The following is a 26,444-nucleotide window of genomic DNA, read 5'->3' as shown; positions in this document are numbered from 1 at the left end:
ATATAAAATGTATCTTTGCTTCCTTCAAATAACTAAAGAAGAGAGGATATTATTGAACCTTAAATAGTAATGCACTAATTCAAAATTAAGGAGCAGAGTAACCATAATTTTTTTACTACATGCATTATTATGTAACATTTACGTATCTTATTTTCATGTGAAATAAACATGAAGAGATAAACGGTTTCAGGAAAAATTAATATAAATGGGAAAAGAAACTTAAACACAAATTTCTCCTAATGTAGAGCCTTTAGTAGTATTTTTCTTTCTCCTAATTTCTTCTGCCTAAGGAAAATTTTTATTTTGATGCCTTAAGATCATTATGAGTGATGCCAATATTTTTAAAAAACTGTTCTTAATATAGTTCCTGATTTTTTTCCCCTTTTTAGGTAACAGGTTAATCAGTAAAGTAAGAAATGAATAATCCTTTGAGCGAAGACCTATTAACATTCAAATTTTTCCTGAAAAATATATACACACACTATATGCAACAACAGTCAATTTTATCTTCTAAAATCATTGTCTAAATTACCAATATAACTCTGTATCTGTTCTTTCTATGGTACTGTACTTCACTCAGCTCTTAATTAACTAAACACTGCAAATATCCAAAACAACTTAAATTAATTTTTAGGTAAAATTAGACTATCAAGTACTCTGCTAAAATAAGAATAAATTAAATTTATTCTCCAGACTTCCTCTACTTACCTACTAATGTCTAGGGAAAGTAATCATGTTTGTCTGTTACTTTTTTAAATATATAATAATCCTATGTTATTTGTATTATTTTTCTTCCCTATGTAATTAAATATTTCTATTAATATTTGCCCCAGTGTTTTGTTACTATTTAATTGCTAAAACCAAACTTCCTTCTCCTTTAAAAAATAAAATTATTTTAATCCTTCCCACTTATCTATTATTAAGTTAGTAATTTATTAATGTCCCTCACAAGACAGTTATTAAGTCTACTATGTACATACTTTTCATTTTTGTATTGATTTTAAATAACTACCATTATATTTCAAACTAAACTCGATATTTATCTATACTTTAAAAAAGCATTACATCATATGTTACCAATATTTTAAAGAGGTAAAAATTTAATGCTATTCTTCCATTTTCAACCACTGTCTTCCATTTATTTTAAACTCTTTCTTTGTTGAAATCATTAGAATGACAATGTATTTGATTTTTTCAATAAATTTGATCTCCATGCATGAGAGGGACTTAAGTCAAATAAACACTTCAGTATTAGGTTCTATAACCACAACGGAGAATTGCACTTATGCTAAGATATGTTATGAACATAAAAAACTCTGAACATCCATTCTCTCTTTCACCGCGCTGGACTACTTTTTACTCAACATCAGGAGACCTGGCCCCTAATCTCACATTTCCTTCAAAATTCTCCCAAGATATCATGCCTTCCAGGGTACCTTCTCTGATACTTCAGGCTGAATTAGGCAGCCCTCTATACACACGAATTACCTTCTATCAGCCTCTAAAAAACCACAAAATCACATCACATTGAAATTATCTTTTTACTTATATTAAAATTATCCATCTCCCCTCTACCCCGAAGCTCTCGAGACACGGGGACTGTCTCACACACATCTGCACCCCCCAGAACTTAGCAGGTGCTAAGGGACACACAGCAGGGGCTCGGCAATATTAAACCACATTACCGAGCTTCAGCTCTACCCTGCGGTCTCCATATGACTGGATGAGTAAACAGAACTTAGTCAGCAACCTCACTTTAGAGATAATACATTTCAGTTTCAAGGAGTTTCCTTTTACCACGGGTGAGTCTACAAAACATCGTGAATTATATTTAAGGGCCATCCAGTGTAAGGTCACAAGGCCCACTGAGCCCCTCAGACCAGTGTCACAGATCAATCATGCGTCCTGCGGTCAGACCATTCCATACCCAGGCTGTGAGACTCGGAAGGCGGGGACAACCCTCCCTCCTGACCACAGGAAGAGGAGGACTAATTATACTTTCAGTGGGTTTAGCCACAACTTCAAAATTAGTCACAGGCTTTCATTTTTCAATAGCTAAGAATGAATCCCCATCAGTTCCAGGTCCCTTCAGACAGACACAGGAGGTAACCGGTCCCACTCACATACATGCTGAACCTTTACAATCATAATCAACTTGCCCTGCTTCCTTACTAGCAAATGCCTTCAAACCTGTTGTTCAAATGGCAATACCTCTGAGAAGACTTCCCGCCATTCCAAGGGAAGAATCTTCACTTTTTCTGTACAGCCATAGCATTTTGTACAAACTGCTACTAACATTGGGCATTTAACACTTTTTAAAAATTATTTCTTAAAAATTAACTTTTTATCAAAGTTGTAGAAGTCACAGTTAACAGTTATATACTGCTTACCATGTCCCACTACCTGGGTGGCTTTAAACAACAGAAATTTATTCTCATAGTCCTGAAGGTTAGAAATCCAAAATTTACGTGTTTCCAGGGCCATGTGCTCCCTGACGGCTCTAGGGGAGAATCTGGTGCATGGCTTTCTCTTGGCCCCTGATGCTGCTGGCAACCTGTGGTGTTCCTTGGCTTACACATGCATCGCTCCAATCTCTGCCTTCACTGTCATACGACATTCTCCTTGTGACTCTCCCTGCTGTGTCTCTTCTCTTCTATTAAGGACACCAGTCATATTGGATTTGGGGCCCAGCCAACTCCTATAATCACCGTCTTAACTGGACTGCATCTGTGAAGACCCTATTTCCAAATGAGGTCACATTTATAGATAGGTACTGGGGGTTAGGACTTCAGCATACCTTTGTGGGGGAGGGGGGACAATTCATCCCATAGCTTTTATCTTAAGTTATTGATATGCACAACACTCCTATGAGGTATTACTATCCCTGTTTTACAAATAAGAAAACTAAAGCTCAAAGTCAAAAAGACTTGCTCAAAGTCACACAGCCAGTAAGTGGCAGAGCAAGAATTTAAACCCAGGTTAATTGGCTTCAGAATCCAATCACCTATGTTGTCTCTACATGCAGCAAATAGTTTAAGAAGTCAAATCAGCTAAGACTTTTTTACAACAAAATAACAGTTCTCTATCTTATACCCCTTCCCAATACACACACACACACACACACACACACAAATTGGCCTGCTATCCAGGGACAACCACATTCAGCTTATTTTCTGGTATGTATCTGTATATTTCAAGTAACAAGTGTATACTGCTATTTTTAATGTACCAGTTCAGATACCTACTGATTTTTTTGTGGTAAATGAGGTTAGTTCATGTACTTCTCTCCATCATTTTAAGATAATTATATATCGTCTTGATTAAATCTATATTGAGTTTGCATTACTATGACTACTTAAATATTATTCACTGCTGAGCCACATAATGTTATAGATGTGTTCCCTGTCTTATACTGTTTTTATTCAGTTCCTAATTAAACTATTTTGTTACTTACAGAATTTTCTCTAATCATTTACCTCCTCCTACATCCTTTAACAAGACTGAAAAGACCCTCCTTGATCTAATTTTGTATGTGGTCAGATAGGTCAGATCATCTGTGCCCTTGGTGCTTCCATGCAGGTATTCACCTTGGAGCTCTCCAGCCTCCTGCTCCAATCTGGGATCACTCTGCTCTCGTTCTGTTGTACCACCTCTGTCCTAGAGCTTCTCCTCATTGTCATTCTAGAAATTCATCCTCTCTTAGTTTGAAATCCCATTCCCTAAGTCCCCTATTTGCTCTTTCTGCTTATGGCCTCGTTTTGGGACACTTATACCAATAGCTCCCTGAATAAGAGTAAATATATTATTTTAGACTACATACATTTATTTTAGATTATTTTAGATTACATTACATACATGTCTACTCCAACTTCACATTTGACTGACTGTTGGTTACATGCATAAGTCTAGGCTAAAATCATTTGAATTTTTAAAGGCATTATTGCAAAATCTTCTGGCTTCTAGTGTTAATGCTGAGATGTCAGAGGCTACTCTCTGACTCCTGACATTTTACTTGTACTCTGTTTTTCTTCTATGAAAAGTTTTCAGTCTTCTTCTTTTCAGGTGCCTTGCTACGGCTCTTCGATCATTCATGGCATTGGGTACTAAGTGGGCCCTTACCTCTGTTTTCTCCTTCTGGAAGTCCTACTGGTCAGATGTTAACCTTCTGGATTGATCCTTTAGTTTAAAATTTTTTTTTTCTCCCTTATCTGTCATCTCTGGCTTTTTGCTTTTGCTCTGTCTTCTGACAGATTCCCTCAGCTTTGTTTTTAACTATTCTGCTGATCTTTTTTTTTTGCATACCATATTTTTGATTCCTAAACACTCTTTTACATATTGTTTATTTTGTTATTTTAATAAAATTCTGTTCTTGTTTCATGAGTAGTGTCTTCTCTCTGAGAACATTAATGGTTTCTTTAAGTTTTCTATTGGGAAGAAGTAGTTAACAACAGGCTCTATCAGGTGTCCAACCTTTTGGCATCTCTGGGTCACACTGGAAGAAGGGTTGTCTTGGGTCACACATTAAATACACAAACACTAACGACAACTGATGAACAAAAAAAGGTTTTAGGTAAATTTATGATTTCGTGTTGGGCTGCATTCACAGCCATCCTGGGCCTCATGGGGCCCGTGGGTTGGACACCCCTGGATGAAGATGACCTTGGGTTTACCTTCTTCTAGCAGTATAACCCTGAGAATGTACTGAATCACACAAATACACACACAATTGTGAAAAGGAATGCCAGGTATATTAATGAGCAATGTTACTCACTAAAAAAAAAATATGACCCTTGGCTGGTAAATTATATCTGAAATGGAAAACTATGAATCAACTATAAAAATCTATTGGAAAACGCATGTCTTGGCTACCTGGTGTGGTGTCCCTGGAGGGGACTTGGAAGCTATAGTCTTGTTCAGTTCAAGATGTGGTTCCTATTGTGTAAGAGACTTCCTTGTGTTTGCCTATCTAATCTCATCACTTCCAATTGCACATATTCCCTGCGGGACTAGGAAGGAGCAATTGGTTGTCTGCAGACTCCCAGCAAAAGTCCACGTGATCCTGGCCTGCTGATACACTCAAATGCTGTATTTTGTCCTGTATCACTCTACGAACTTAAGTGGACCTGGTGTCAGGTTATGGCTTATTGTATCTTGTGAGTGTGAATGTAAATTCAAACTTCCAACAACTCTTAGTGGTCATGATAAGTGTTGATTCTATAAATTGACTACTTTAACTATTATTTGTTTGTTTGTTTTAGTTTTGGTCTCTGCCTTTCAAACTGGAGGATTTCAAGTTCTTGGAGACTCTAGGCTGGTCATTCACGTTTAGGAATGAGGCAATAAAAAAATGACTGGAAGCTGTGTCTGCAAGGACTGGGAATAGAGTGCGGTGGGCTTCCTTCTGAGGTAATTTTATAGCCAGCCAGCTATCTCTCTGTAAAGGTTTCCAAAGCTCTGGTAGTCTTTTCTCTGGTATTCTAGAGTTGGTGGGGAATGAGGAAGGAAAGAACTGGGTAGGCACAGTGGTGGTGATAGAGGATAACCTCACCATTCAGTCAACTTACACGAAATTCCCGTTTCAGGGCACTATCTCATTCCTATCCTGCTCTGGGTCTGAGGTCTCCGAGGTCATCGTCTTTCTGATGCTGTTTCTCTGGTCTCCCATGGGGAGGGAGGAGTCACCTGATTCCGCAGGGTGGTCGGAGCCTGGGGGATTTAACCTGTCCTAATACAGCCTGTCACACAATCTCCATTTTCTGCCCTCTGATTCTCTATGGCCTTCTATAACATGTGGTTTCTCTAATTCTTGAGCCTTTCCCAAAGTCTATGTAGAAAATCATCTGGCTTCTTGTATCAGTCAGCGTTCAATAAGGAAAGAGAAACCACAGCTGATAGGTGAGCACAGAAAAATAGAATTAGCAAAGGCAGTAAGCAAGTCTGACTTCCAGGCTGAAAGAAAGTGAACCAAGAAGGAACTAAGAATTCAGGAAAGGGCCCCCCCCCGGCACCGCCACCCTCAAGACTGCGATTCAGACGTCTATGAAAAGGGAGCATTTGCCCCAGGAATGTGTGGACCAGGGGTGGTAAGGAAACTTGCCCGAGGGCACAGGCTGGAGCCGTGGGTTGCGGGCGGCCGAGGTGGGTGCCAGTGGGCCTTCCGCATGCCGATCTGCTGGCTCCCACACAAGGGGACCAGGAAAGGAAGCCTTGTTCTCCTGCTACGATGGTCTTGCTGTGTCCTCCAGAAGCCACTATTAACAAAGCCTGACATCAAGCCAGTCGGCAAGAAAGACATGTTTATAAGGTCCAGCTCCAGTATAACAAAGCGGAACAGAAAAAGGTAGATTTGGAGCTGGAGGATAATCAATTGATTCCCGGCACACTTCTCATCCACACCTCCTGTCCTCTCTCATGTAGGCTTGAACTTCTGCTTCCCTGTTGAAGTCCTTTATCACTCTCCAATAAGCTCTCTATCTTAATATATTAAGCCTCTGAGTTACACATTGTTTGTTTCGGCAAACACTGTATTTATGTTTCTGTGCTCCTTATTGTTTTGCAGTGATAATTTCTCAAATCCACCATCAGAAAATCTCACTTTTCTATAATGACTCTATTTTAAAACTAGCTTCCTCACCAAATGTGAAAGTCTCCAGAGCAAAGACAGTCTTGTCCTTACTTCCCCTCATCTTCTTCAGTGTCTCACCATTTTAGAAGTTCAGTAAATGTTGGTTAAAGTAAATAAAATGTAGTTTCTTTTAAAAATTTTATAAAATTCACAACTTGTTTCAATCTGTTTTATAAACGTACATCAGGCACCCAAATCCCAACAAGCTGTCTTGTAAATCTATGCTGTTTACTAAGATGGGGAATAAGCAAAAGCATTTATAGCTCAATGCAAGTTCATCCTCAGTCCTCCTAGCAGAGCAACTCGTTCTTTATGTAACATATTTACAATAAAAATGAAAGCTTCATTTTATTTATTCAATGAATGGGATGTCCTATTGTTTGGTTATATGCAGCACTAAAGTATTTTTCTAATGGCTGTCTTCTAAAATATGTGAACTTATTTTAGATGCCTATACTTACCAATTCAGGGATGTCTTTTACTTTCAGAGGAACTTGAATTAAACCCAAATGAGTCCTGAAACTAAGAGAATCACCATTTTCATAATTTGGGTTGCGAAGATTAATTAATACCTTTAAAAACAAATCCAACAAAATTAATTAGTTTTTTATAGGATGTCTACACTTATAAAACTGGCAGTGATATTCTTGGTGTATCACCACAAAATTAAAAACTATGTAGGGTTATGCATATACTTCAATAACATTCTAAAATACTATAAATTTGTACTACAATGTTAAATTACTATAAACATGATTTTAATTAGGATGGCTTAATTTTCCAACTGATGATCTACCATATAAAACTAACTGTTAAGAATTTAGTTATAAAGAAAAGTTTTTTTTATAGTAAGGAAAAATTGTTTGACTATAATAATTTACCAGGGAAAGTGATAGAAAAAGAAATTGCTTGATTGTAATATTTACCAGGAAAAATTTTAGAACGCTAACCCTTTTAAAAACAAATATTGATTGGCATTCTCCTAAATTCCAGGATGCTCCTAAATTCTATCAAACAAGCAATGTCTGGCTGAGTGAACCCCGACCTTTTGCTAAGGTGCCCCGGGCCTATCACTAGCAGCAGTTGGACCTGGTCCACAGCTTGGCCTCGCCTGGGCACCTCAAAGCCCAGTGAATAGCATCCATCTGCAGATCTTTTGGTAGCTTATGCCAGGCGGCCCCAGGCAGATCACAGGTGGTGGCTGACGCTGGCCTCCACCTCTTGGGAGGCCCCAGAGCCAGCACACCCAGAGGACAGCCTCAAATCATCAAAGCACCACCACCCAAGCACCTCCACAGCGATACACTCAAGGGTCAGACTCAATGGGCAGTGGTCAGTGGTTACAGCCAGTTTGCAGCTGACTGGCCTAGGTAAATCCTTCCCACTGACATGCTGACAGCAATCAAGGCTCAGTTACAAGAGGAGGGTATACACAACCTACATGGGGGGCACACCTCAAGTACCCAGTTTGGATGAAAGGCGAGGCTGTGCCACTGGGCCCTACAGGACATCTACTGCATTAGACCACTCTTCAAAGTCTGGGAGATGTAGCAGCTCTACCTAATACATAGAAAGAGACACAGGGAGGCGGTCAAAATGAGGAGACAAAGAAACACATCCCAAATGAAAGAACAGAACAAAACTTCAGGGGGAAAAAAAGCTAAACAAAATGGAGACAAGCAATCTACTAGATGCAGCGTTCAAAACAGTAGCTATAAATTCACTCAATGAACTTAGTGAAAACCTCAATTGCATAGAAAAGAACCAGTCAGAAATAAAGGATACACTAATTGAAATAAAGAATAACGTACAGGGATCAGCTGAAGAGTGGATGAAGCCAAAAATCAAACCAGCAATTTGGAATATAGGGAAGCAAAAAAACCACCCAATCAGAACAGCAAAAAGCACAAAGAACCCAAAAAATGAGAATAGTGTAAGGAGCCTATGGAACAACTTCAAGAGGTCCAACTTTCACATCATAGGGTGCCAGAAGAGAAGGAGCACGAAATTGGAAATTTACCTGAAAAAATGATAGAAAACTTCCCTAACGTGGTGAACGAAATAGACGTACACTAAGTCCAGGAAGAGCAAAAAGTCCTAAACAAGATGAACCCGAAGAGGCCCACACCCAAACACATCATAATTAAAAGGCCGAAGTAAAGACAAAAAGAATCTTAAAAGAGAAAAGCGGTCAGTTACCTACAAGAGAGCTCCTATAAGACTACCAGCTGATTTCTCAACAGGAACTTTGCAGGCCAGAGGGGATTGGTAAGAAATATTCAAAATGATGAAAAGTAAGGAACTACATCTAAGATGACTACCTAGCAAAGCTATCATTGATAATTAAAGGATAGGTAAAGAGTTTCCCAGACAAGAAAAAGCTAGAGGAGTTCACCACCACCTAACCAGTATTATATAAAATATTAAAAGGTTTTCTTTAAGATCAAAATATGAACAATAAAATGGCAATAAATACGTATCTATCAACAATTGAATCTAAAATAACAAAACAAATGAACATGCAATACAGGAACAGAATCATAGATATAGAGAATGTTTTGACAGTTGCCAGATGGGAAGGGGTTAAGGGAGGGTGAAAATGACGAAGTGGTGAAGAAGTACAAATTGGTAGTTACAGAACAATCATGGGGATGTAAAGTACAACACAGGGAATACAGTCAATAATAGACTAATAACTATTAGATGGGTGCCAGATTTACTGGAAAATCACTTATTAAACTACATAATGTCTAATCAGAGTGGTGTACAGCCAAAAGTAATATAATATGTCAAATGTAATTGAAAATGAAAAATATAAAAAAGAAATAATCTGCCATATTTGATGCATATCTTTATTTTTATTATAGATATAGCATAAGCACACTGCTTTTTAAATGTCAAACCATTGATATATAATGTAAAATTAAAATTTTAACTTATCCCAATATATTCCTCAGAATAAATCTTTATGAATAGCCTTTCCTTTTAAAAAAAATTGACAATGTTTTTAGAAATACAGTGAAGTAATATTGGAGGTTATCACCTCTAAACCAAGCCCACATGGGAAAATGAAAGGAAATTTCAGAAGTAAAGCTAACAAAAAAGACAATTTATATACTTTTCAAAATTAAACAGATAAAAAAGTCTTAGAAATTTGCATATCCTTTAAACTAGGAATCTCATTTCTATGAGTATAGTTACAGGAAATAATAAAGATGTTTGCAAAAATAGTGTGGGAAGAATGTTCATGAAATACTGTTTATAATGGAAAAACATTACAACACAGACATCCCCTTAGAGGGAATTACTTAAATAAATTATGATCAATTTATACAATAAAATACAGTGTAACAAGTAATGTAGGTAATAACGTTAAAAATATTCACAATATATTACATTTTTTAAAATTATGATAATTGTAGTGTTTATTGCTGTATGATGGTATTATGATAATATTGTTTAAATTTTCTTATGTTTTCTTATTTTTCCATCAATTAACATTCATTCTGGGGAGAGAATAATAATAAATGTCTCAAATATTTTTAAACTGAAACCGCTGAGGGAACAAAACCATGCAGAAGCCAGGGAAGGGCGCTGTGAGGACAGGCACACCAGTGTAGGCGTCAATGACCTGGTCACTAGTGGCTGGTAAGACCGAATACACTACAATCTTAGAAGTTTCCTAAAGTTGCAAACACTAAATTGTAACTGAAAATATCAATGGTATTTGTTTTAAAAAATAAAAGATTTAGCAAGGAATCAACAGTGTTAAATACAGACTAATATACAACAGCACAAGTTTAGCCTAATTACACAAATAAGGGATCCTGCTACCTAGGAGACTCGCAAGCACCGACTAGAAAAGGAAAAGAATCTATGAATACATGGGTAATAAAAAAGGGTAAATATTAGAAATGCAAAAACTATAACTAAGGAAATAATTACAGAAAATGTTCTTGAATTAAAGAAGAATCTCAGCATGAATAATAAAAGGATCAATTCAGCAACTGTTCCTAAGGAAACAGAATGTATAACTATAAAGGAGAAAACATAGTTAAAAATAACCATATAAAAACTGCATGAAATTTCAGCCCTAGTGCAAGAAAAGAAAAGTTTGGAAGAAACCTTTAATAAGCTAGGAGAAATAGTGCCATCACTATAAAGGCAGTTTCTGACTAACCTAATGTCTCTGTAAAGTTAAAAGGAAACTATTTACAACTCCAAAAGGCCTGAAAAAAATTTCTAACAATGTTTAATCCTGACAAACTGGTATCACAGAAAACAGGTTCAGAAAAGAAATAAAAATAAAATGTGAAAGATTAGTTCATTCACTCATTCATTCAACAACTATTTATTAAGCAAGTATATGCTAAGCATTGTTCCACCTGTTGAAGACAGAGCAGTTCCAGGAAGGATTAACTTGCAGCTGAGTTTCTATGTATGCCTATCTCCAGGGATACCTGGGAGTCTGGTAGTGACCCTTGGTCAAGATGGGATAGAATGTACTAATCAGTCATTATAAAGAGCTATTTAATGTCACCTGTATGTACATTGTTTATTGCCTGGACTACTAGAACAAGGAGGGGAAAGATCCCCGGAGCACCTGTATGTTCCAGGCAGCAGGCTACATGATTTGTAGTCACTATTTTTAAATAAAAATCTTCCTAATTGATTTACTTGCCTCTAATCTTTCCACTTCGTGATGCATTTTCCAAGACCAATTTCCAAACACAAATCTGATCATGTCATTCCACTGCTTCACTGGCTCAGGGTTTACACAGTGGTTCCTCCACCTGAAGATCTTACATCATCATTTCTTTCACATTTTTCCCTCATTAACATGCATATATTTAACCAATAGAACCTACCTCAAGAAAATCCTTAGGTGCATAAACAGGTCTGAAAAGGCTTAAATCTAGAATTAAGAAAATAGATTTTAAAATGTTTTATTAATAATAAATTTTAATGATTCTTTCATATGTTGCTGTGCAGCTAGATTAATTCAAACATGTAAAGTATTGGTTTCTTTGTCATTCATTGTGTTAAGTATTGGGAACACAAAAACAAAAAGTCCTGCCCTGGAGAGCCTAGATGACACATTCTGAAAGAAATTAAGAATGCCCCTTTCATAAATTTGTAATAGATTATTTATAACTGAACTGAAAAAAAAGTCAATATAACATGAAAGTTCTATATGAGAATTCTCCAAGTGCCTAAAATACAAACAATGCATTCTTAGTGAATTCCTCTAGTTGTCCTGAGCTGTTCTCCCTTTTGAACTTCTGTAAGTGCTTTCTCTGTTATGGCACTTATTTCTTGCCCAGTTCCCTACACTTATTTTTAGAGGAGTAGTGAGCAATTATGTACACATCTACCTATGCAATTATACATATGTGTGTGTATTTATATTTATCACAGTAAATATCACATAGTTGTCACTGATTATATGCTTACAAAATTGACTCAGTTTTAAACATTACAGTGTTCCAAAAATAAGCTCTTAAAAACATTTTAGAAGTCTTAAAACTTTTCACCATTTAACCTATCTTTGACATCTCAATCGAATTAAATCTTGAAAAATATTTACCTTGACTACGAGTCTAAGAAACACAAGAATTATTTAATTTACCCTTTTATAAAAACATTTTCAAATGCTCCTTTAAAAATAGGATAATTGATTTAGATGTTTTCAAAGTAACAGAGAACACTAACCAAAGTTAGGAATTTTCAAACAGCAATTTAAACAAAGCAGATGATAGTAAATTAGTGGGAAGGGAAAATTGTTATCTGCCCAAAAGAACTGTTAATATTGTTATTTTAGACTGATCGTTAAGGAGGCAATTTTTTTTTCCCCCACTACCACATTTTGAAAGAAGTTTTTCATATACCTGGTTCATCAGTTCCCATTTCATTCCATTTATTGAGAAGTTCTTTCTGTTCTCCAACCGGCCTCTAAAAAAGGTAATTTAAAAATTAGTTTCATTTTATGCAGTTTAGCAATACAGCTGAAAAATAAGAATCAATAACTTCTCTAAAAGTTTAAGTAAGCTAATATAACATGGAAAAATAATTTCATTACATGTAAACTTTTTTGGAATCACACTTAAATTATTATTATTTAACTATTATATCTAGTTTCAATGGCTCAGTTAATGAGTCCAAGAAAAGAAGGTAAATGATCTGCACTGGCCAGTAAATTTCACACACAAAAAACTGCCCCTCAGCCACATACGACTCCTCTTATCTCATCTGGCAGCCTCGGAAATGCATCGCCGAGGGGCCTGGCCAAGAGAGTATGACTGTGAGTCAGTAGCATCATCTTCCTACATGAAAGACAAGATGTTACCCCATACTACACATTCAGATAGTTTTTAATATAAATTTATCCTTTTTCAACACCATCCTTCTCGTGTCTTCAATGACTTGTCCTTGGGTATTATCCAAAGTATATCCATTATATCCTGTTCAACAGCAGGGAAAAAATAGCAGGTAGGGAGACTGAAGTAATGAAGTGACGAGAAACTTGTTCTGTCCCACTTGTGAGCAGCTATAGAGAGCCCAGAACATTCCTCAGGTGGTTTTTCTCTCCTTTTTCATCTCCCTGCTCCCTACAGCCCAGAATGACGGATAAATGTTGAGTATTAGACCTAAATGAAACGAATACTATTCAAACTTAATAGTTCTGCAGAGACAATAAAACATTCTTTTTATTCCCTGTGTTAATCCTGACAGATGGCACCACATTGGCCAGCAGAGGATGGCAGTGTGCCTGGACTCCATCCAGCTCTAATTCAAAAATACGGCAATTGTGCTAAGTAGCCAAAAAGTATGGAGTCTGAAGGTAAATAAAATCCTTAAAGTGCACTTACTACACTTACAACCTTAAGAGTCAAATCTTTAAATAAACTATACTATAGATTCTATACTTTATTTCTATTTATTCTCAAGTTATAGGTTTATTACAAAAAGCATTACAGCATACATAAGTCTATATAGACTACACCCCCATAATTAGTCTTTTACAGATTTTCATTTCAAAACAAACTGATATACTAGTAAAAATAAGATAAATCTGCCTAAGTTATAACTTCATGATACTTCCTAGTACTTGATTTACAATAAAATACTTAAATATTAAAAGTACCTTTCGTGCCAATGGGATACTCAGTTCAGTGCACATACTATTTAAACTCTTCAAAATTCTTTTTTCCCAACTTCCCTGAAACATAAAGAACAATAATTGTTGTTTCTGGTTAACAATACTGAAACTGATTTTAAAAACTGGTAAAATAGATTAAAAATATTATGAGTTGTATGGAAATGGTGAGGTTGGTTGAGATTGGTTATTTTCATATAGTAGTTCAGTCAACAAATATTGAATACTGCCTACTATGTGCCGGATACTATCCTTAGTGCTGTGAATTAAGCCACAGGTTACAGAAAGTCTCTGTCCTCATAGAACTGACATTCAAGTGAAGGATAGGAATGAGAACAGATTTAAAAAAATGAATGCCATATGGTAATAAACATTATGAGAAAAAAATAGAAGATAATAAAAAGGTAAATTAAATTTAAGCATTTTATAAATGATTACTACTCAGAAATAATATTAATGACCTAGTAAAAAATAAAATTTTACAGAAATTATATTATCATTTTTCCAAACATGACTTTTAACCCCCCAAAATATGTTAGCATGGATGTTCTAAGAATTAGAACCTCCTCCTCCACATCCATAATACCACTACTGTGCCTTAAAAAATTAATATTTCATATCATCTAATTATTTAGTACACGTTCAAAATTTCCCAGTTGTCCCCAGAATATCTTTTATAGTTTTTTTTAACTCCATGCATTACATTTAAAAATTTGTGCATTACATTACATTTGATTGTGATGTCTCTTTCAAGTAGCTTAATCTTGAGTCTCCTTGTCATTTTCCCCCCACAACATTGACTCTTTTGAGGCAGTCAGGGCAGTTATTCTTAGAACGTGTCACCATCTGGATTCATTTTACTGCTTTCCACAGTATTGATTAGCTTCTTCTCTATCCCCTACATTGCTTGTAAACTTGAAATAAGTTAATTTTAATAGTCATAGATTAATTATTGATATATATATTTTAGTAAACTTCTTTTTAATGCCACAATGTCATAACTTTATACTAAAATATGCCTAAAGACTACTTACAGAATCCAAAATAAAATAACCAAAGTTCTAAAATTTAGACCAAGAAAAAAAGTAGAGAACTATATATTACACTGTTCATAATGAACAGTTATAACCAGTCAATAAAAGTGATATAGTAACAGCTCCTTTTTGCAGTCATTATAAAGATTAAATATGTAAAGTACTTTGAACAGTGACATAATAATAATAGTCACTCAATAATTGGTAGCTTTTCCTATAACTATCATTACTCATAGCTCCTTCTTTAATACATGTAATTAAATCCATTACTCTATGTATCTGGAATATACTCTCCATGCTGTACCCCAGTCCCCAACATACGCATTCCTCCATTATCTGGGTAAGTCTTATTCCAGAGGGCTTTTCGGGTCTTCACCGTCTTGAGCCCTCCCTTCCCCGGGCCCCGCCCCCGGTAGCGGACGCCCACTGCTGGTGGGCTCTCACAGCCGCTTCCTCACTTTCCGGGCACCTCATCGCACTTTGTCCACCACGTAACAGATGTTCAATATTGGAGCAGATTATACCTCGAAGTAAGGTTGTAAGCATTTAAAATTGTTTGATACAATAACCTAAGCAATGAATCAACAACAACAAAAAAGAACAACCATCTGTAGGAGAAATACAGAGCTGTGTGAAACGTTTAAGGCATTGTTTATTAAATATAGAGAAATAGATTTGCAAGAATAAAAAGCATACTCTTAATAAATAGCATAAAATGTCCCCCAAACTAATTCAATTTACTGGCTTATTTTCAATTGTTTTTTTTTTGTACTGTAGATATTTCTCTTAGGTCCAAGACTTAAAATACACTTAGGTACCTTATTCATGATCGAACATTAATTACAACAGCACAGCCCACTTTCATCTCCCACTTCCTTATTCACAATTTATTTGGACAAATCTTATTCAACATTCAGATCTCGGCCTAAGTATCATTTTTGCTAATTAGCCTTCTGTTACTTGCACCACCACCCGCACCCACCCCCCCCCCGCCCCCCGCTTCAGACTGTAGCAGACACAGGGACATAAACCGCAATGTTTTTAAATTTAATTTCCAATTACAGCGTACATTCAATATGACTTGTATTAGTCTCAGGTGTACAGCACAGCGGTCAGACAATCAGACACTTCACAAATGGATCTGTCCTGTATTTCAAGGAGAGGCCTGCCCTCTGCCCTCCCACGCAGTTAGCACACTGCCACCGGCTCTATGCCCTGTTCCGAGCTTTACATCCTCCCGGCTTTTTTGCAACTACCATTTACGCTTCTTAATCTCTTCGTTTTTCACCCGGCACCCCCCACACCCCTCACCTCTGTTAACTATCAATCTGTTCTCTGTTCATTTGTTTTGTTACTTAGAGTCGATGCATAAGTGAAATCATATGGCTTTGTCTAAGAAAGCTTATTTTTTTTAAAAAGCAATTTTAATTTAAGCATTACTATAAAAATTTTCCTAAAGATTAAAAATGAATTCCCTAAGTTTATATCATGTATCGTGTTATATAAAAAAAATCAAATTGCTATCTATTGAATGATAAAAAGACAACTCTCAGATATAAAAACAAAAGTTACATTAGACAGCAATATGTGACTAATATATTCTGTACATATTTTCAAGACAGCAAAATATAATTTTAATACAGCATAAAGCCTACTAAAACCTCAAACATAAAGGCCATTCCAAATAGAATGGTACCTTCTGGAATGACACCTAAATACTCTAAACATATTTTTAACTTATCCTTTAAAAAGTTATTTTGGCAAAAACATCTCCCTAATTCAGGTGTTTTCCACAAAGTACAATTTAAAATGATTATTCATAGTTTTCCTAAATGAATATCCCACTGTTCCAAGTATTTCAATTTATTAACTTTAAATTTAACATTAGATGTCAGATATACAGGGAACATAGTTTTTAAAAAAAGTAATACAGAAAAGATATCAGACATCAGAAGAAAGCAATTGGAATGAAAAGAGTTTAAGAAGCATAAGTAATTTACATGATTTACATATATTATTGTTCCTATGAAATATGTATCATCACCTACATTTTATGAATAAGGAAACTTTTAAAAAGAACACAGAAGAGTAGAATAAAAAAATATTAGGAACTGAAGCAATGTTGAGAAAATCTTTGTTCAATTATTTTTTTCTGGGCTCCACAACTAAAGTAAAACCTTAGAAATAACCCAGAAGAGAAGAAAAAACACGACTAAAAATTGGAGGAAGGAAAAAGAAGTATGATCAATTCAAAAAATGGGATTTTTGTGGCTAGACCAAGGGAAAAAGAGGTGTAGTAGCTGAGTTTTCAAATACTAAAAACACAATGAATTATTCAAACACATGGCACTGAGGGTGAATAAAAATCACATCCCTGTCCCTAAGAAACACACCGCTTTTGTGTTGGGAGTTGAGAGGGGAAGACAGATACACAAATAATGGGAGACAGGTTCAAAAGGTTCCTAAGGGCTGCATCAGTCCATATGTTATAACCACAGAGAGAACATAAAAGAATGAGCAAAGAGAAAGCTAAACATAACAAAACTTCTGGTTGTCAACAGAACGCATCCTACTTCCTTTAAAATCCTAAAAATAATGAAAGAAAAGTGATCCTCATGGTTCACCATGTTTTCTCCGTCCCTGTTGCATATTTATGACACCATGGCAAAGTTGCCAAGACTTTCCCAACTACCCCTTGCAAGAACTTCTCAGTCAGATGATTAGGGAAGTCATCTTCATAGACACCAGAAATGGAAATAGAGTATTCTGACAATGAGGGGACTTATAAGATGAAAAAAAGTGGTTACTTTCAACCTGGGTCCTCCTTAAGGTTTCCCCAAGAATTCTAATCTTAATTAAGTAATTTCATTCATTCCTTTGCTTACTCACTGACTCCCTGACTAAACATATACTGAATGCTTTCTATGTGCCACATACAAAACTAGGACGAGCGGGTAAATGCTGTAAGGAGCCGATGACCATTTAAGTCAGTGGCATTTGAGTTCCCTGTTTCCAGAAGAACTTGAGCAGAAGGAGAAAAACTCCGGAAGTTGGGCTGGGTAAACCTGAAGGTCCACTTTAGCTCATTTTTTGGATGCTTCATTTTTCTCAGGCTCTGTTTGTAAAAGGGACTAAATAAGCCCTAAGTCTCAAAAATAAATGTCAAAAATCATAGTTATTTGTGTGCTATTATATAAATAAAAATTTCAACATATAGTTAGCACCAAAAAGAGTGTGGAAGTAGCAAATAAGTTCTTGAAAAATGACAGTGCAAGAAGGGGAAGGGTCATCAAGGAACATGTATAAAGGGCCCACGGACAAAGACAATGGGGGCCGGGGACTGAATGGGGGAGGTAGGTGGGTAGGGCAGGGAGGGTAACGGGGACAACTGCAATTAAGCAGCAATCATAAATAAATAGATAAGTAAATGCAAAAAAAGGAAAAATGACAGTGCACTAATACAAAATAAAAAGAATGTTTTCTACCCAAAAGACTAACCAAATAAAGCTTTGAAATGTTATGTAAAAGGAATATAAATGGCCTTTTACATTTAAAATGTTTAAATAGGAAGACATTACCTTTTACCAAACTCATATCCTTGCAAAATGAAATTATCGTTGCCTCCAAGTGAGTTTCCCTAATAATTGAAATGTATGATATTAACTCAAAAGGATTTCAAGAATTCTATAAATAAGGTAATTTCTAAGCCATGAGAGGCAAAAATTTTACAAAAGAATTACAGTTGTATAGAAATCTTTAAAAAGGTATTAGCTATCACCTTGCTACATTTTTAACAATGGAAGCAAATAAGAAGTCTTTAAAAACTGTATAAAAAATATATAGCATGTAAAAGAAACTATGAAATTGTAAAATTAAAAACATTATTTTCTTCACTCTGACAAAAACTAAGGTAAAACAAAATAATCATAACTCAGCCACCAAATGAAAAAGATTTTAGTAATTCTCCTTTGTTAAAAATTTAACACATTTATTTAAGATAATTTGGAAAACAGACTACATAAATAAAATAATAAATAAGCCCCCACAAATTTCTATCAACCCAAAAGAACCACTGTTAACATTTTTTCTATAATTGTATATATATAATTGAGATATATGTGTGTATACACATACACACTCATGTACATATTTAAAGTGAAATTATTTTGCTACATAGTATGCTTTTTCCACTTAAGATTACATCGCATGCACTTTTCTATTTCATATTTCTTCAAAAATGATTATTTTTGTTATCTGCATAACATTGTCTTTTGGAGATGCCATGTTATATTTAAGCAAGCCCTATTGCTATTCATTTAGAGTCTTTTAAATTTTTTACTTAGATAAGGTTCTAGAATTATACTAGGAAAAGGGGTATGACTATGTTTTAGAAGGGAAATTCTATTTTTTAGAATTTTCTATTTTTTTGCTTATTCAATTCATTCATCATTTTAAGTAGTAGCTATTGAGCCTCTGCCACGGGCCAGGCACAGCACTGTACATGGAGACACAGTTGTGCAGAGAGGGACGCTGGTCCTGTTTTGCAGAGACTACAGAACCTAGGTGACAACGCAAACAGCCCAAGTACTGTGGCAGGAAGTCCAGGGCGCGTCCTGTATGGAGGCCTGGAGAGCCAGGAAAAGTGCCTGAGAATCAGAGATCGGGAGACCAGAGAGCTTTCCTAAAGAAACTGCCATCTAACCGGGTACCTGCAGAAAGTGCCTAAGTGGGCCAGAAATACATGGGATTGGTGGGAAGACAGTTTCAGGTGCGAGCCACAGCGTGAGCAATAGTTCCCAGGCTGGAACAACAGAAAGAGGTCAAGTGCGGTTAGACAGAGAGAACAGATATGTGTGTGGAATTGGGGAGTGGCAGGATGGGGAGGGACAGCGGGAGAAGGCAACAGATGAGACGTGAACTGTGAAAAGGGGCAAGACCATTTATAGCCTCGTAGGAAAAGAAGAGGGTTGGAATTATATTCTGAAAGTCTTGGTAGTTTTAAGAAATGGAGTGACAATACAGAAGGCAGAAAGACCAACTAGGAAGGGGATGAGAACTGAAATCATGTAAAACTAACAAATTTCTCATTTCTGCTCAGGTTACTGGGTTGAGAGAACAGAGTAAATTCAACCACATAGCGTATCTTGAGTTTGCCTGGGGATTTCTGGACTGGGTAGAGAAATAGGCTGAATACCATCTAGAGCCAGACTCCCAGGTTCAAATCCCAGCTCTTCCACTTACTAGTTTTGTGACGCTGAATGAGAGATCCTAAGAGTGACTTACCTCATAAGCTTGTTACGAACATTAAGTGAGTGAATACTTGTAAAGCATTATTATAGTGCCTGGCACATAATTAGAGCTATATGCACTTACTAGTGTTATTTCACAAGAAAACTCATGAACTTAAATTTATCATACTGTATATCAGTTTCCTCAAATACTGCTTTCTCTGAAAGGTGTAGCAAAGTAGTTCCCAAGGTATTTTACATGGAAATAGGGTTTCCTGGTCACATAAGTTTGAACAACGCTGGATTAAATGAAAGCAAACAGTTTCTTTACTGCAAAACCTCTCTGAACCTTTAACATGTCAGAATAGACTGTAAGCAAAAAAATTAAGGAGTTTTAGATTAAAACCCAAGTATAAAATAAATATCCATGAGCCTACACTGATACAAGTGGTTGAATGAATGAATAAATTAAATAAATAAATAAATAGATAGATAGGGAAGAGGGAGAGAGACAACTCTTCCATGAAGAAAAATTCCAAATAATTTGCTGATAATCCCTCCTCAAGGAAATGGCGCTGAACTACTCCTCCTGAAGTGTGGCCCATACACAGAAACTCCTCCCAAAGAGCACAGGATGCAGAGCAGGGGAGGGAGCGGCTTCACAGTGGAGGAGCCGCACAAACACTGCCTCAGCCAGGTGCTCAAGGTCAACATTAACAGTGATAAATCATGTCAACAGTGTGCGCTCTGACACGAGGAGATGAACATATTGATAAATAGCACTTTACATCTGTGATCTTCCTCCAAAACAATCCCACAACCTCAGTCTAATCATAAGACAAACATCAGATGAATTCCAGCAGAGAGAGATTCTCCAAAATACATGACCAGTACTTCTCAAAACTCTCAAAGTCATCAAAACAAGGAAAGTGTGAAAAACTGTCAGTCAAGAGGAGGAGCCTAAGGAGACATAACAACCAAATGCAATGTGGCGTCCTGGATGGGATCCTAGAACAGAGAAAGGATAACAGGTTAAAACTAAGGAAACCTGAATCAAGTAGGAACTTTAGTTAATAATAAATAGTAATATTGGTTTACTGATGATAACAAATGTACCTTACAAATATAAAATGGTAGTAATAGGGGAAACTGATATGGGATCTAGGGAAACTTTTTTTGTATATCTAAATCTATTGTAAAAAATAAAGTCTGTTAAAAATAATAAAATAAACTGTGATTCACCAGGAGGAAAGCAGTGTGTGCCTCAGTTCCCAAACTTATTTGTTCATGGAACCATTTTTTGTGGGGCGTATCTCAGGGCTAGAGTTCAGCAGAAAATACTCAGGGAAATCCTGATGCAATATAAGAAGCCCTTTTCCCCCTTCAGGCCCAGGAAATTAAATACCAATCCAGTTTGCCAAAAAACTGCCAAGAGCTGATTTGCATCCCAACTCTGAAGACACAAGCTAGAACTAAGTGAAGTAAGCCAGGCAGTGAAAGACAAACACCATATGATCTCACCTATAAGTGGAACCTAATCTACAAAACAAACAAATGGGCAAAATACAACCAGAGATGTTGAAATACAGAACAAACTGACAGTGATCAGAGAAGGGGAAGCAGGTAATGGAGGAAAGAAGGGGAAGGGGCAAGTCAAGGAACATGAATGGAGGACTCATGGGCCTAGACAATGGGGCCGGGACTGACTGCAGGGGATTGGCGGAGGGCGGCAAGGCAGGAGAGAGAAGGAAGAAAAAGGCGAGACAACTGTAACTGAACAACAATAATTCAGAAAAAGGGAAAAAATAAATAAAAAATTGCAATGTGACTAAGATGCAGCTGGAATAAGCAATTGTACTGTAAAATAATCAACTGTGTTGTTAAAAAAAAAACAAACAGAAAAAAAAAGGAATTAAAATTTTCCAGGGTACTGTTTCAAAATATTTTCTGCCCACATGTTACTGAATAAAAGGGGAAGGAAACAGTAACTGAAATTTTTAAAGTTCTTTTTGATTCTGAAGAACAACCTGATCAGTAACCACCTGTCCCCAGCTCCTTCGCGTGCTCCTAGAAAACTTCCGAGCCACCTCCCCTATTGCACACAACACCCCTACCTTACATTACAGCTACCTGTGTCCAAGTCTTTTTTCAATTATTAAACCATAAAGTAATCTAAAGGCAGAATCTAAGTTATTTCTGAATCTCCATAGCGCAGAGCAGAGTGTCTTCTCCTGGTAGGCATTCAGTAAATATCTTTTAAGTGAATACTGTAATCACTCATAGAAGAAATAGCAAATACCTTTACTAGTCATTCAACATAAACTTACTAAGCTCCTGCTATACTAGATATAATGGGTCTACAAAAATGTTTTTAAATTGTTAGTGATCTCAAAAGACATAACAGATTTCAGAAAGATATGTACAGAAATTACTATAATGTAATGTAATTTGTGATAAGGGCCATAAAATGATTGTGTCCTACAAGAGTCCAAAGAGGGAGAGATAGTTTTCATCAGGGACAATAACAACATCAGAGAAGAAACGTCATCTGAGCTGATCCTTCCAAAACAAACAGAATTTTCATAATGCAAATCAGGCAGAAAGGGCTTTCCGTGACATGAAAATAAAATAAGAAAAGTGTCAAAGATGCAAGAGGGAAGGCAAAATGATTCACTTGGATGGGCACACAGGACAGTTATAAGACAGCAGAGACTGGTAAAAGCGAAAGGAGAATCTGGGGACAAACAGTAAAACTTCTTAAATGTTGGGTTTTGGAGTAGGAACTCCATTTATTAGGCTGCTGAGAGTCACTAAAAGTTTTTTAGAAGGCAGTGAGATACATTATGAAGGTTCATCTGCTTGAAGTTAAAGTTAATTGTATTGAGATTACAGAAGGCGATAGGGAAAGAGACTCATTAAGAATTATGAGGTGGAAGTTATAATAAGGCAAGGATGTTAATTAATGTCTAAAACAAAGCAAGCACTGAATACAAGATAGTCATCATCATCATCATCATCATCATGGTCACTGTGACCGCTATGACCTTCACAGCGGAAATGAATAGAAGGCTTTAAGAACATGGGAAGGAATAATTTATAGTTTATAAAACTTGGTGACTATTTGGATATGGAAAACTGAGATAAAAGATATTTCATGTCTAAATTACTATAATGATGATGGAGACCAATCAACAGAAATAGGAAAGTCAGGAGGAGACACTCATTTTAGGAATAACATCATAACCTTAGTTTTAGATGTGCTGAGCTTGATCTAACATGCACAGTGGATAGATGATCACAGGGGAGTGGAGCCAAAAAAAGATGCAGCAGCAAAGAGGAAAGCTATGGAAACTCAAGTGAAATGACCTAAATACTCTTAATAAAATTAAGTGGCAGGTGTTTCAAAGAGTGAGACAGAGGTAGAATTTCAGGCTACACAAAAATGGAGAATCTTTGGGAAAACCTAACTGTAAACCAGGTAATAAATAATGAATCATAAAGGGATAGACAGGCAGCAAAAGAGTCCACAGAAAGATGAATAAATGGATTTAGTAAAAATTAATGGTAAGCATAAAACTTGTGTGATTTTCCTCCTAAGTATTCAACAGTTCGGGAGAAGAGAAAAAACAGACAGTAGACGTAGCCGTAGGCTGAGGATGGGAATGGCAGGCAGAACGAAATTCTAAAGGTACAAAATATCATGAGGTGCAGGGGAGAACAGGGTGGAATGGTAGTTTTGCGACCCAGACTAGGTAGCTTTCCTTGCAAAGAGGAGAGAGCGCCCGATAAAACAGGAAACTAAAGAACTAGATGACTGGGGAACAAATATAAGAAGACAGGCAGACACCAAACTGGTTGTGTGGGGCAGGCATTGTGCTGGATGCTGAGCATAGAAATGTACAGTCCCTGCTCTTTAAAAAATGAACTATTTAGTGCAGGGATTGGCAAACTTTCTGTAATAGGGCAAACAAGTAAGTGTTTTAGACTTTGCAGGTCATAACATCTCTATTGCAACTACTTAACTCCAGCATTGTAGTGCAAAAGCAAACGTAAGCAATATGTAAATAAATGAGCAAGACTATTTCCAATAAAACATTTTACTAATTCATATAATTTTCATAGGTCACAAGACATTCTTCTTTTTTCGATGTTTCAATGAAAATGTTGAAAAAATATTCCTAGCTTGCAGCCATAGAAAAACAGGAGGCAGGGCAGGTTTGGCCCATGGGGTGTAATGAGCTGTCCTCTGATTTAGTGGGTAAGTCTGGAAAGAAAAGAGAGAAGCTCCATACATGTTCACACTGTATACACTTACCATCCCTATGTCTTCTCAGCAACTAGCGGCGGCCTGTAAGAGCGGACTTCTTATTTACCTATCGCGTCTTTCCAGTCACAATAGGAGGCCAAGTTTTGTGTTTGTTTACCATACCTAATATGCTAAAACTAATACTTTCTCTAAATCCTTTGGAAATTTTCAAATTTCACCAAAAGATAATTAGACCTAACCCTTTTTTTTCTGTTTACATCTTTACAGCAAAAGATAAAACAATTCTTTCACACATATATCATTTAATGAACATGTTTTATGACACATCAATAGTAAATGTTGTCTGATTGCTAGCCTTAGGGTACAACCTAGAGATAAAAATATGACACAGATTTCCTCAAATATCTCCAAGTTCTTTGTTTATATTGTTTCCTTTCAAATCTAATTTCGAGATTTTTTTTAAATGAAAATAAAGCTTGAATAAATAAAAATCTGCCTAACACGCACTGCTGGGGACCACGGTAACTGCCCACAGCAGAGCATTTCTCAGGAGCAGCGCAAGCCCCATGATGATCCCTGAAGGTGGACGGTGGGATTGCTTTTGCGCATATTTGAGATTTTCCATAATAATCTGTGAGACGCTCATCGAGAAAGAAGACCAACTCGATCACATCCATCAAGCACCTTGGCAGCGGCAGGCACAGGGTCCAAGCCAGCGCTGTGAGGTTCAAACAGGGCCACCTGGCAGGCGGGCGGACCGGGCCGAGCCGAGGCCAAGGATAGTTTAGAGTTAGGGACTCGTGACAGGGGTTCTTTTCTTTTTTAACAGCTTTTTACAGTTTTTCTGTTTATATTATTTTACTTCATTCTCTTAGTTATTTTTAGTTATTTTCAGCCGATTTTAGATAGCATTTCATTTGAGTTCTGCAAAAGAACATAATTAGTATGTAAATGGCCTGCTGTGAGAATATATTTCACAGACACTATCAGCAACACCGGCCTCAGTGTGTCCGTTCATTCCTATTTCTTTCCTTTAATATCACGAAGCATGAGAAACAACTACTGCATAATGTTTCTATCATATTTTAAACTTCAGGCCAATGTGGTACATAGCATTTTTTTCTACTCAATGTTTTCAGGATTACTTAAAATAGATCTGATCCTTGGTTACTGAAAGTAAAGAGGAAGAGTATTCAAATACTATTCACCTCACTCCATTGGTTCTTACCAAGTTTTTCATATAATAAATAATACATACTTCTGACATCAATAAGGACCTTTTACTCTGCCTTATATAACTTGAAATGGAAAAATAAAATTAAAAATGAACAATAGCCAACCTGTGCTTTCCTCATGTATACCAAAGGTTCTTTAAGATGTTCAGGAGGTGCTGTAGGATGACTAGGTAAAGGAAACCTAGGGACAGAAAGAGGCAACTAAATATTGTACATTACTCTTGGTTAGAAATTACTTACCTCTGGAGCCATGTTATAAGTGAAATATTGAATAGATTACTTCTTAGCACTTATATGTGTTTACACAAGGTGCAAGAGCCTAACAAAACTGTTATCCTGCTAGTATTGCAGTTTTAGATTAGCAATTTAATTAATTATTAAACTGCATAATAATATGATTTCATAAATTGAAGTAATTTAAAAAATTATTTGGCTTTGTAAATGCTCATGAAAATTATCATAACTTAATTTTAACAGAAATACAACATTTAGAGAAATTTTATAAGGCTGAAAACATCCATTCACTTACCAACAAACATAGCAACTATTTTCATTTCCCCAACTTCTTTTTCCATATGATTACATATTTTACATAGTTGAAAGGATAATATTCTATTGAAATAACCATGTTTTAATATGTAATACAAAAATTCACAAATTTAATAAAATTTAAAATGTTTTAATGTCTTATGAATCTTTCTGTTTTCTAAGTAACTTCACATTTTATATTCAAAATGTATTGTTTTTATTAAGAAAACATTTATTTATTCAACAGATTTTTTTAGCCATTCCAGGCAATAAGAAGTATATGGTGGTAATTAAGACAATATCTCCTATTCTCAGATACCCGACATTCTAGTAAAGAAAGACAGACAATAATTATAAAAACAAATGAATAA

General features: G+C 36.1%; 1 protein-coding gene across 2 annotated transcripts in view; it reads right to left on the bottom strand.

The window, feature by feature from the left end:
- The window catches only part of TBC1D19 (TBC1 domain family member 19), a 115,933-nt gene that overhangs the window by 70,457 nt on the left and 19,032 nt on the right, over positions 1–26,444 (bottom strand). For both annotated transcript variants that reach the window (XM_054582020.1, XM_054582021.1), the window contains 5 exons: positions 25,651–25,726; positions 13,770–13,844; positions 12,514–12,577; positions 11,494–11,540; positions 7,087–7,197 (listed from right to left, as the gene is read on the bottom strand). In XM_054582020.1, the coding sequence (XP_054437995.1) occupies positions 7,087–7,197; positions 11,494–11,540; positions 12,514–12,577; positions 13,770–13,844; positions 25,651–25,726 (373 nt within the window). The remainder of the gene's footprint in view (positions 1–7,086; positions 7,198–11,493; positions 11,541–12,513; positions 12,578–13,769; positions 13,845–25,650; positions 25,727–26,444) is intronic.

Source organism: Pteronotus mesoamericanus, unplaced genomic scaffold (genome assembly GCF_021234165.1).
Source record: "Pteronotus mesoamericanus isolate MK-2021 breed Mesoamerican mustached bat unplaced genomic scaffold, CSHL_Meso_final contig_68, whole genome shotgun sequence".
Classification (NCBI taxonomy): Eukaryota; Metazoa; Chordata; class Mammalia; order Chiroptera; family Mormoopidae; genus Pteronotus; species Pteronotus mesoamericanus.
The sequence above is the reverse complement of the archived record's forward strand: the minus strand, read 5'-3'. Positions and strand labels throughout refer to the sequence as shown.